The 13,407-nt window shown below is 36.8% G+C and overlaps 1 protein-coding gene across 2 annotated transcripts in view; it reads right to left on the bottom strand.

Moving 5' to 3' along the window:
* Nucleotides 1-13,407, bottom strand: part of MAN1A1 (mannosidase alpha class 1A member 1) — a 158,082-nt gene that overhangs the window by 19,611 nt on the left and 125,064 nt on the right. For both annotated transcript variants that reach the window (XM_081040532.1, XM_081040533.1), the window contains 2 exons: nt 5,371-5,494; nt 3,245-3,338 (listed from right to left, as the gene is read on the bottom strand). In XM_081040532.1, the coding sequence (XP_080896658.1) occupies nt 3,245-3,338; nt 5,371-5,494 (218 nt within the window). The remainder of the gene's footprint in view (nt 1-3,244; nt 3,339-5,370; nt 5,495-13,407) is intronic.

Genomic DNA, 13,407 nt, shown 5'->3' with positions numbered 1-13,407 from the left:
AAGTGCTGTGACAGGGGAGGAAGAAGGGGTGAGTAGAGCAGGATTGGATGCTAACAAATTCCAAGCCAGGTCTTGAAGAGGCAGGCCTCTCATAGCTGGGCTTTGGCAGAGTCAGAAGATGGTAAAGAGCTGAGGAAACAGCACAAGGCCCACACCTGGATATACCCAAGGTGCTAAGTAAGATGCTAGCTGTGCCGACTTGTTAAAATGCCTTAAAATTTTGCCCCAATTTGAGTAGTTTTCACTATAGTTAAATTTCATATTCTTAGATGGTTGTGCCTCACTGTTCCTTTAGAACTACTTGTCTTAAAGAGTAATTGTGTGGAAAATTATGCTAACATCTATGTTTGTGCATTAGTAAAGGCTAAGCAAGGCCTAGCAGTTAAGACCATAAGACCATAATCAAGGTTGTCACTCAACCTTGCCTAAGGCGTCTGCCAAAGCCAACACCCAAGTTCAACACCCAAGCGGGCCTTGACTAAAGAATAACAATAGAAAAGTGTCTTCCTTGTGGCTGGAACACAGGATGGGATGGGGGAGGAGAGGCATGGGACTCATCAACCCTGTTTGTTTTTCCATCAGGAAACTGATCCACAAACAATCCAAACATAAAGGGCTCTTTGTACCAGGAAACATGGCCCCATATATAGCATGGGGACCAGAAGGTGAAGCTGGGATGTTCCAGTGAAACTGACTCTTTTTGTCCGTCTCCATAGTGACTTCTAAACCCACAGGAAGAAAACAGCAAATCCTAGAAAGTTTTCTAGAACTTTTGAATCTTTCATGAGAACTCTAAAAACACGCGTCCTTTCAGAGAATCATATTTATTCATGTTGTCCTTAGAAAGCTACTTAAGTTCTGTTTTATCCAAAATACTCTAATGACCTTCAAAGATTTTATAGTCTCAGCACCTCTTTACACTTTTAAAAATGAATAAGCACCTCAAAAACTTGTTTATGTAATATCTATCAATATTTAACATATTGGAAATGAAAAAAGAATTTGTTTTTATTAATTTACTTAAAATAACAATAATATACCTGTTATAAGTTTTTTTAAATGTTATATTTTACAAAACAAAAATATTGAGAAAACTGACACTATTTTACATTTTTGTAAATCTCTTTAATGATTGTTATACTAAAAGACAGCTGGATTTTCATATCTGCTCTACATTCAATCCATATTATGTTATTCTGGTTGAAATATATGAAGAAAATTCAGCCTCACAGAGTTATAGAGTTGGAAAAGGTATTTTAATAGTCTTTTCAGCTTATTGTGGATATTTTTCTTTGGTACTACAACAAAACTTGAGAAATAGTTTTTTTTAAAGGTTAAAGTTTTTAAAAAGTTAATTGCAATGTGGAATCAGAAACCACATCAATGAATTTGTGTACTGTTATATTAAAATTCTTTGGACTGTCTTGCATTTTGAATAGATCTTTTTCTCATACATGATTTAGTAACAGCATGCATTGGTCACTTGGAAAATACTGATTCACTGAATTATGCAGATACTCCAAATGTCGACACATTTTATTACACAGTATTGAAAAAACATATTTGTTAATATCACCACCAACCTCATCAGAAAAGTCTTTAAGTGCTGGTTAAAAGCAATGAGCTCAGTGCTCGCTTCGGCAGCACGTACACTAAAAGCAATGAGCTCATGGTGGTACATGCAAGGTTTCCAAAATAATAATTTTCATGTAGAAGTTCAAATTTTATCATTGGTACAGATACTGTCAGTTTTCCATGAAGCGACAGGCTCATTTTCAACTACCCAAGAACTACCCACCTCTGAATAACCAGTTTGTCTTCAGTAGTTTTTTTTCAGGTAAAAATGGTGACTTCTGAAACAATAAGCAGCTAGTTCAGCTCACAACTCAGTCACACAAGCACTTTTCTATGAGGCAACCGCTATTTTCTATTATGCAGCAGAAGTGCTTTACATGTACTTTGCACTTAATCATACAGAGTATTAGAAAGCTGTGGCTTCAGTGGCTGAGATTTACTAGAATCAATAATTTGTTTTTGCTTCATTAAGAACTTTTGAAAGTGAAACCGGCATTTATGCTTGCTTGTTACCTGCAGGGAAGATTGAGGATGTGACTGTTGGGACTATTTGGTGACTCTGCCGTGGTTCTCACTGTGGTTTCAGTACCGTTACCCGTTGCTTTTGTAATGTAAGTGCAAATGTCAACATGGTAAAAAAGGCAGAAAGTCTTAGCATTATAAAAGTAGCTTTTACCTTGTGGATCCCCTGAAAGGTTTCAGGGATGTCCAGTGCTCTTCAGACCACACTTAGGTTGAGTGACAACCTTGATTATGGTCTTACGGTCTTAACTGCTAGGCCTTGCCTAGCCTTTACTAACGCACAAACATAGATGTTAGCATAATTTTCCACACAATTACTCTTTAAGACAAGTAGTTCTAAAGGAACAGTGAGGCACAACCATCTAAGAATATGAAATTTAACTATAGTGAAAACTACTCAAATTGGGGCAAAATTTTAAGGCATTTTAACACAATCGGCACAGCTAGGCATCTCACTTAGTATTCTTCCGTTGCTCTCGGTTGCTGCACAATCTACCACCGTTTCTCCAAATCAGCTTGAGAACATTTCTGTCAACTACTCTCAATCTTTATACCCCTGGTCAACATCTGTAAGGATCTCAAGTGAGGGTTCTGGCATAATACTTTCTCCTACTCTGAAGGTATCTCTACTGGCAAGAAACCTCTATCTGCTTGCTTAAAATTAAGTCAACACCCTGTGTGCTCTTTCAATTTCTCAACCCTTAAAGATTCAAGCTCCTCTCTCATCTTGTAGCAAGCAGAAAGAAAATGTTATGAAGTAGAATGACCTAATTACTCTGTATGAAACCCTGATCGTCATTAACACAACGGAACAATTTTCCCTTCCACCTGCATGACCAGCTTGTTATAGGCTGACATCCCTACACTGCCCTGACTAGATATTTATTCCCTTTCGCATTAATAGCTTTAAATGTACTTACATGTTATCATGCTCACAGTTATGAATGAAAAATAAACACTCTAGTTCCCTGGTAACACTCAAAGTCTGTCTTATGACAGAAACCTATTTATTAAAGAAACCGTGCCTTCTTTCCCCTTTTCTAAACATTTCCCCAAAAGACTGTGCCTTTTTTCCTGCTTCTTCTCTGTTACTAGAACAACACAGCAGACCATAAAGCGCTAAGACAATGCTAATCTTTTGACTTACATTGACCCCACTGTCCACTGCTGGGATTCAGATAGTTAGGATAAAGGCCTTGTGGTTTTTCCAGGTTGTTCAGCACTGTTCGAATATTCATTACCTACAAAAGAAAATAAAAGGTTACTATGGAAATCTAAAACACAATTTTGGTGCCATTCTTCTCTTTTTCTTGATTAAATTTTTCCGTTTGAAAAGTTTTGTTAAATAATGCAGAATTAGAACAAAGATAGTGGTCACCAGCTTACAAAAATAATAGGTAGTAAGTAAACATAGTCACACTGACCTACAATATGCCATACAAGAAACATATTCATAGATAAACAAAGTCATTACCCTCTTGGAATCTGCATTCCAGTGGGATGAAACAGGTAGCAAGTAATATACAGGTTACATAAACAGGTAACAAAGTAATAAACAGGTAACAAAGTACTATAATACTTGCAATGTAAGTACTATAACGTGTGGTCATAAATGCTATGAAAAACATATAAGAGGATCATGGGACACAGAATGATGTGAGGTGGCGAGACTGTACTATGTTTCTTGGGGTGGTCTGGGGAGGCTGATGGGAGAATGTCTGAGCAGAAATTTAAAGACGCGAAAGAGCAAGTCATGCAGAAAATGGGAGGAAGAGCAACCGTGGCAGAGAGTAAGTACAAAAGCCCTACGAAGCGAGGGGGTTTGGCATGGCCACTGAGGCTGGAGGATGGAAGCAAAGGAGGGAATGTTGGGTTGCAGAAGAAATAGGTAGCAAGGCGGTCATGCAGGCTTCTCAGGCCATGAAGGCTTATTTTATTCTGAGTGTGATGGGAAGCCATTGAAGACTTGCATTTTTACAGGATCGGTGTGACTAGGGTGCAAGAGAGAACGGGGTCATTAGGAGGCTACTGCAGAGTCCAGGTGAGAGATGATGGAGGCGTGGACCTGGGTGGCAGCAGAGGTAACAGGGCGGAGCCCAAGGATTTCTTGATGGATTGGACTTGAAGTTTACCAGAAAGCGAGAAACCAGGATAACCCCCAGAGTTTTGGTCTGAGCCACTGGGTAAACTGAGTGCCAGGTGCCAGGATAACAAAGGCTGGAGTAGAAGCAGGTCTGGAGGTCGAGCATGAGACATTTTAAGTGGGAATGGTCTATTAGACTTTTTATGTGGAAATGTTAAATAGACACTTGGATACAGAGTCTGGAGTTCAGGGGACAGGTTGGGACTGGAATGGTAAGTTTGGAGTCAACAGCATATAGATAGTATGTATAGCCATGAGATTAGATGAACTAATGTAGGGAGTGATCATACAAGGAAGAGGCCCAGGACGGAGTCTGGACGGTTTCCAATATGTAGACATTGGGGAATGAGGAGGACCTCAGGAAGGAGACTGAGACGGAGCACCCAGGAAAAAAGGGAAGCAACCCGGGGTGTTTCCTGGACCTGCTGCCAAAGGCAGAGAATGTCTCATGGAGAAGGAAGTGACGGAGTGAGTCAAGTGGCGAGAGTGCAAGGAAGACAAGAGTGAGAGTGATGACTGGATTTGGCAATGTGCTCCCTGGTTACCGTAACCATGGCTGACACAGAAGCCTGACTGGCAAGTGTTCCAGGGAGGAGGAGACGGGAAGAGAAGGTAATAAACACAGACACCTCTTCTAAGGAATTTTGCCGTAAAGAGGAGCTGAGAAGTGGGTTGAAAGCTAAGGGCAGAGTGGTGGGGTGAAGATGAATTTATCTAAATATCTATGGGTTTGTTTCTTGAAAATCAGAAATCTATTCAATTTCTAGCTTGCATTTCTGTAATACTTTGAGTTTAAAAAGTCTTTCACATACTTGGTTCATATAGTCCCTACAACACCATATATTTTTTACATATGAAAAAAAAAAAGAGAGAGGTAACATGACTCGAGTGAGGTGCAGAGAATCAGATGTTCAAGCCAGGCCCTCTCACACCGAGTCAGAATGGTGCCACGAAAAGAGTTTGAGTTCACAGTTTGCTTAAATGAAATGCTGCACATAACAAAACTTCATAAAGAGCTATAGTAAACTTGGTTATTCTTTTCCACATTCAGTATTACTACATCTCCCAGGAGAGGATATTGTTTTTCACAAGCACTGCTTTGCAGTGCAAGGCGTAGTGGAGAATCTCACCTTTTCAGCAAAGATGGGGTTTCCTGATAAGTGGCTCAAGTGTATAAACTCCAAATGCAAAGTTCCAAATTCTGCCAAAATACTGCTGCCTCCTGAGGCCCAGGGCCAGTTCCTTCCAATCCCACTAAAGAAGAGAAGAGATTGAAAAGTTATGAATCAGACTAATTCCATTTTTTTGTTTGCTTTGTTGTGCAGCTCTAAATAGTAAAAGTGAAAGAGACAACTTTTGAATCATGGCTTCCCAGCTAATAGTCCACTCTGGATATTTTAAAATATCCTACATTGTTGTCTTAGACCGTTACTGGTTTCAGGCTTTGACTCCTATCTCAGAATTGAAAATTAGTGTTGACTTAAACCACAAAGAAGTTACTATATGCTTGCTGTTGATGAACAGACAAATATTCTGGAAGGTACAGGTGCTGCATAGAGATGTACACACGTTCCAAGTAGAATACAAAACAAAATCAGACCAAAACAGCCCCACCATGTCCCCAAGTCCCACCTAAAGCACTTGTACATTTGAATTAATTTCGGCCTGAGCTTCCATGGACTGTTACAGACATTCACATTCTATACGAAATTTGTCTTGGATATTGGATAATGTCAAAGATTATTTGGTAATATGCTCATGCCACACCCTCCCAACTCTCCATTTACTAGACTTTGCAGACTGAGTATTTATAAGGCATTCACTTATTCCCTGATATATTTAATGTATGCTCAAAATGTCAACAAAATTATATAGTTCAAGTTTGAAAGGGGTCAAAGGCAGGAGCTTCAAAAATTATTGCCTCATGGCTCATCTTGGAGAAATGCTTTTAAAAAAGAGTTAGTCCTTAACACACACACATACTCACACACACACACACACAGAAATACGCACACAAAAAGGGGCTCTTGGAACATGGTCATACTCTTGGGTACAGTTTATTTCTGGAAAGCCACTTAAAATGTCAAGACGTATATGATCATTCAAATGAAAAATAAAGTCAATGATTCTCCTGACCAATAAATCCCCTTGCAGGAAGCTGAAAATTCTCATTTTGGTTTTAGTTCAGATGCACATTTATTACATGCCTACTATTTTCCAGGGACTACTCATGATCCTGGGTTACAAGATGGTTATGATGAATAAATCATTCTTTTCACAAAGACCTTGTAGTGTAATGGGAGAGAAAGAACTAAGCATAAATAATTCCAATTGAACACGGGTAAATGTCAAAATAAAGGTGTGAAGAGTTCTCTGAGCACCAGCAGCCAGGACATGCAATCCAACATGGTGGAGATCACAGGAGGCTTCTTCAAGGAGGAGAGTCCTGAGTCGAAGGACAAATAAGAAGTAGTGAGGATGGAATGGTGAGAGAGAGAATCAGAACCTGGAGAAACATGTGGCAGAAGGGCTAGCCGGGAACTGGAGGGAGCTCCTGATACTGGCAAGTGGAGGGCAAGAAGGGAAGGTGGCAGGAGGAAAGGCTGTATATAAAGTTCAGTTGAGGCCAAAGAGACTTGGGACATCTCACTTTCTTCTCTTTCCAAGTTGGCTCCATTTAAGTACTGCTTTTGGTGTTCCCTACATTTCCTAACCCCCTCTGTTTTCTGCCTTATATCATTCACAGCTCTCTGGGTAAACCCCTTCAGTTCCGTCACTGTCTCTGCTTCAGGGCTGCTGAGGAATGCGGAAGAAATGGAAAACAATGAGGACACTGGTACCTCACCTCTAAACTGACCTCACTCTTATTCCTCATTTCTTTCTAGAGTAAAATCCAGATGTTGTTCCAAAACGTTGATTTACAGTAAACAAAATAAAAGTAAGCAAAAATAGAAGAAATATATGAAAATCATATATTCATTCATATATTTATTAATCATATTAATCATTATTAATCATATATTTATTAAGTTCTGAGAATGTGAGTCAGTTTTTATTTTCATGTTTTGCTTAGATAAAAGGAATATCTCCAAATAGGAATTCATCCAAATAGGAAGAAAAGCTACTTTCAAATTTTATTAAGATATGGCAAATACACCTAGTAACTGCTCATTAATTGTTGTCATGATATATTATTTTTTATATTTCTACCATTCCATCACTGACAAAAGTCAATATTAAGCAAAATTACAAATTTCTATGTTCTAGAGAAACTATTAAACACAAAACTGCAACATATGTCAATGTCAGGGTAAGAGGGAATGATGATTTCATCCTGGAGAGGGAAGAGGACATTTGCTGAGGGACCCAGCTCCATTCCCACATCTGCAGGGACTGTTTATTTTCAGCTCAGGGTATTAGAGGGTATGGTGGCACAGTCAAATGGGAAACATAAGCAGTATATAGGTACTAAACTAAAATTCAAATTACTTTTGTAACTAGGCATTTATTCCCTGCTATTAACGTGGTTAATCAAGAGGAAACCAGAGATATACTGAAAAATTTTTACGTTTTTAAGAAAATTAAGATTTAAAAGGGATATATATATATATATATATAATACATTATATATATATATATATATATATATATATATATTCTTTCTCCTTTTTTGCAAACATTTGTATCAAAAGTAAAACAGCCTTCTTTTCTATCACTGTTCAATTACATAGATAGCAAGAACATTAAAAGCACTGGCAAAGGATGTGTCATGTCAACAGAAAGAAAGCTGGGTTTAGAATACATGGTATATTTTTGTGAAAGGATAGCTTTGGTTACCATTTTTTCAACCTACAGAATTAATGTATTTCAATGAAATTATCAATAAAAGATCAATGGTTGCATTGGTTAGGAAAGGGTTTCAAGAAATCAGAGAGGGCATCATTATAAATAGATATTAAATAAGATCACTTGCCTTTTCTTAGGTAAAGGTTTAAAGTCTTGAAGTTTGGCTTAGGGGAGAACATGGGACACAGACCACCGGCCATCAGAGCTAAATTATGCGTGTGTCAGGGAAATGGCTACTTGCACAGCCCTCGTGCACAGAGTCAGAACCAAGTTCTGGTCACTCCCAGAATGAGTTCCAAGATCTTTTTTTTTCTCTAAGTTCTATGAGTCTACTGAGGAATCTATATATTTGTGCGTCTCTAAAATCTACAATGATATATGGTCAGTGGGCATTTGACACCAAAATGGTGTGGTTGTGATAAAGGGAAATGAGTATGAGAGTTTTGTTCCATTGGTCTGTGGGTTAGGGTACCCTGGGCATCTCATAATGCTAAAGGTTAAGCTTTCTAGACCTCTGGCTTAAAATCTCATCTGAGGGAGTAGGGCATTTAAAATGTATTTCACTTCAGTTCCATTACCACAATATTTTAAAGGCAGTTATGGTGTTCTTTATCTATGTTATAAACACTAGTAATATTTTAGAAACATATTTTAAAGATAAAAGAACAGTTTGTGCTCAGAAACTATTAGTTCCAAAAGGCGGCCATGAAAAGAAAGAATATTTAAATATTCCCAGTTTTGTTATAATGGCTGCATTTTAAGCCAAAACCATGAGTCAGCATATGGAAATGTATATACTAAAGGGCAATTAATGTGATTTGGGGACCTGTCAAGTGTTTGGTTAAAGGAATCCTGGAACAGAATTTCAAACTTTTGTATTACTCTAATTTCATTTCTTTCTGTTTCCTCCAATCTCCAGTTCTTCCATTTTAAATTGGAATATCACTTAATATCCTGTTGACCCATGAACAATATGGGTTTGAAGTTCACGGGCTCACTTATATGCAGATTTTTTTCAATAAATACTATAAATATATTTTCTCTTCCTTATGATTTTCTTAATATTTTCTTTTCTTCTAGCTTACTTTATTGTAAGAATACAGCATGTAATACATATAACATACAAAATATGTGTTAGCTGATTATTTATGTTATCAGTAAGGCTTCCAGTCAACAGTAGGCTATTAGTAGTTAAGGTTCTAGGGAGTCAAAAGTTATATACGGATATTCAACTGTGTGGGGGGTTAGTGCCCCTAATCCCATGTTGTTCAAGGTTCAAAGGTACACGTTTCAATTTTTAACTTAAATTTTCAGTAGTCTACAAGGGTAGACTATATTTGTATTTCTTTGAAAATAAAACATCAAAACAAAAAATAACTGACTTTGGCAATTGCAATTAGAAACATGTCTTTAAAAAATTGAGTCACTATGATTCTTTTGAAAATGTAGAATACTATTTTGTTCCTTTAGAGACGCTAGTTTGAATGTAGTTTATTTTCAGTGGCAATATGCTTCCTCACCCTACTATACTCGAAAGCAAGAATGTATAATTAATTATTACCGATCTCATAGCTCTGATAAGCAACAGGCATTATATGTTTTTCCTTCTCTCTCCTGGAAATGGTTAATAGCACCAGGGAAAGGAACTGCAGTACTAATGACACTATTCTACTCACGTCTGAATCCCTTTGGAGAGCTACTAATTCTTTTCCTAGAGCTTGCAATGAATCATGTAGCTGGATGGTTGTTCTAGATTGATGGTATATCCCTTCAAAATAATTTTAAATTGAGGTACCTACAGTTATATGTTATAGTGACTGTCCAGATAGAATTTGGATCATTAACAAATACATTTAAATACTTAGTATAATCAAATGCAATAAAGAATTTACAGAATTAGAAATAATTGTAAAAAAAATCTACCAGATGAGTATATAAACAAAGCATTAGTTATAAAATATCAATTAGCTATGACTCTCAATTTACTTTTCATTGCTGCTTGCTATTCTATGTAAAATGGGAAATGGATCAATAAAATTTTTTCTTGAGAATTCATGCCTGGATAGTTTCTGATTAGCTTATCAGTAAACAAATTCCCATCAAGTTCATAGGGAAGAATACAGGTTACTACTTGGGGGCAATGAAGTTAACGCGTTTTAGAAGAAAAAAATTCCCCATATTCTGTATATTATGGTAAAGCTTTACTTATGTATGCAAATGGAGAGGCACAAGGGGATATTTTATTCAAAGAGCAGATAATCCAATATTATTCCTTTTGGATTTTAGCACAAATTAAAAAAGACTAATTAGAAAGTTCATGAATGATTATTTCATTTAACTGTATTCCCAAAGCTAATTGATTTTGAGATTAAGAATTTCATCTTCACTTACTACAAATGCCTCCTTCCTGAAAAGGTTCACACAGTGCCATTCTTTCAGGTTTGCAGTCTAAAAGCTAACTAAGAGTTGGACCAAATTTCCAGGGACTGGCATTCTAAAACCAGTCAAGATTCTACTGTATCTCAGCCATAGAAAATTCGCCTGGGGGTCTACTTTCCCAAGGGTTATTGGCAGGGAAAAATGGCTAATAAAGGGCAGCCGTTTGCTAAATTAATTCATAATATACAACTTTATTGCCTTTGAACAGCAGCATGTGTGTGAAATCTCCAAAGAATTTCCACATTTAATTTTTCAACCAGTGGTCAAAATAATGTTTTAAAAGTAGCCACATCTTGCTTCCTATTATAGGTAGTTATTTTACACAGAATTTGAAATAGAATATTTATTATTTTAGTTTATTCTCACCCTTAATACTGCTGTCTTTATTTCTGACTATTGAGGATGGGAGGAGAGGCTGGGGACTATAAAGACTGAGATAGTGAGAAGCCCTCTCTAATTCCGCAAGTAACCTGCTCCTGAGGTCCAAAGATGCCAAAATTCTGTTTCTTAGTTGTTCTTTGGGTAAGATCTCCTTGCCTACCACTATCAACAGACTGCAAGGAAGTTAAATAGTTTCTCCCCAATTACTAAGCAACCTGGATTATCCTATCTTTAGGCTTGGAGAAAGACTCACAGTACTGACGAGGAAGCATTTCAGTACATTTAGGGTGTGTGGATATACACACACGTTTACTTTATTGTACTTCAAAAATGAAAGGAATCATATTCTACATGTTGTTTTAAATATGCATTACATTTTCATGGTTATTTCCCTTGAGAATCAATGTATATCATCACTGCTGTTGAGTGCAAAGTATCTGATTGGATAAATTCTAATTTATTGAAACATACATAGCCCTACTGATGAACACTGAAGCTAATTTATTTTCCTTCTTTCTTTCTTCCTTTTTTTTTTTTGCTGCTATAAACAATTTAGTGGTATGTCTAGTTCTTTTTTTTTATAAGCTAACATATTCACACAAAAAATGTTTACATAGATTCCAGCTGGCAGATGTCAGATATCAGTCTAAACTGATAATGAGGATGGATTTGGGAATGTGTATTGAAGGCATAAACGTCCACTGTGTAGAGAGGTATTTCTCTTTACAGGGCGGGCCTGTTATATCCCACCACATTTGGTAGCCTCTAGAACTCTTGGGTTATCTCAAATCCATCTGCTGTAAATTATTGCATCAAGTCCTTTAAAACTGGGGAGGGGAGAGGTATAGACAAGCATTTTTATCCAGACACTTTTTCTAAAAAACCTCAGGATGGAATAGAAGCAAAGTATACTCCATCTTCAGAAATGATAATTCACTAATATTAGTTTGGTAGACATCCCCTTCCTTTGGTTTTAGGTTTTATATACAATTGTTCCATTGTAAGAGTTTAACAAATATCATAATTCCAAGATATTACTTGATATCCAAGACTATAGTGAAATCTGGCTGTTTATTCATCTCTTTGTCTGCCTTTCATTCTATGGATCAGTAAATAAACTATGGATCCAGCTAAATTAATGAGTACTACAGAACACAGGCTTTTGATTATCCAAATTCTGTTCTACAATCTCTTTCCGTAACCAGAATGTCCATGATTGCTCTCCTATACTAGACTCTCAGATCCTCAGGGACAGCGAACCTGTTTTATGCACCTGTGTAATCCCTAAGTCTAGGGCAGTGCCAACACAGAGAGGTGTTCAATACATGTTTCATTTAATAAAATTAAAAAAATACATAATGAAAGGATTGTTATTGGTTTCCACCCCTCACTTATGTCTAAATAATATAATCCTATATTAGTGTCACCATGGAGCCCCGTTATAGCCAATTTAAGAAAAACGTCCTTTGTAGGCTGATCATGTCGGTTACTATCAAAATCTTGAAGTGGTCTGAAGTTGTGATTTCTAAGAGTTGAGATATAGTGAAATGAGGAAAATAAGGGCAGGATGGTAAATTTTTAAGAAGGCTAAGTTTTATTCAATTTAAATGATTGTGTTTTGTTGTGAATCTACGTCCTTCCTATTTTGGGGCTGTTAGGCCTACTTTTTTCTTTTAAGATGAAATAATGATAGTGGGTAGTTTTTCTTTTTTGGTGTCCTTTCTTGATGAGATAAAAACATTGGAAACTGAGGCCAGCCTCTCAGTAATCGGGGAAATATTACTTGGGCCGTGAAAGCTAGAAGTCTGGCACTGTTGATCTTACGATGCTGAAGCTATGGAGCAATTGTTATTGGAAAGAGCATCTCACTATCAGTTATACCATAACTAATGTTAGTTTTTGGCAGAAATTCTAAGGTATAATAAAAAGAGAATATTAAATGATTTTTTTGAACACGTTAAAAAGTGAGCACTTTGCAGGTTATCTTGCCAAACTCAGCACGTAAGATTGAGGCAGTCAGTTGACCATAATTTATTAAGTGCTTACTATGTGTCAGATACTATGCAATGTAGCCATCAAACACTATAGGAAACCTGTTAAGGTGTTTATTAATGGTCAAGATAGCCTGATCTGAAATTTTAGAGCTTTGGGATATCAACTGAAACTCAATTAAATTTTTGTTCAGGCACTAAGTAGAGGTAAAACAGTTTTTGGAGAACCATTTCTGTTCTTCCTATGGGCATTCCTCAGAGGTCTTTAGGGAAGAAATCAAGTGGGTCTAATTAACTTTTAATAAAAGAAAGTGAACTTTGACTGGTATATGAAGCACATTGATATTCTGTTATGAAGTTCAGCTGATCCGTCACTGTAGGTCTTTTCCAGATATTAAACTACTTGGGAGTAATTGGAAAAGATTCATTCCCTGCTGCTTAATAAATTAGTTATCATTATACTTCAGAGTGGGCAATAAATTGCTTTTAAGGCAAGATCACTAAAATAAA

The sequence above is a fragment of the Rhinolophus hipposideros genome (genome assembly GCF_964194185.1).
Source record: "Rhinolophus hipposideros genome assembly, chromosome: 3".
NCBI classification, from domain to species: Eukaryota; Metazoa; Chordata; class Mammalia; order Chiroptera; family Rhinolophidae; genus Rhinolophus; species Rhinolophus hipposideros.
This window is presented reverse-complemented; position numbering and strand designations above follow the sequence as displayed.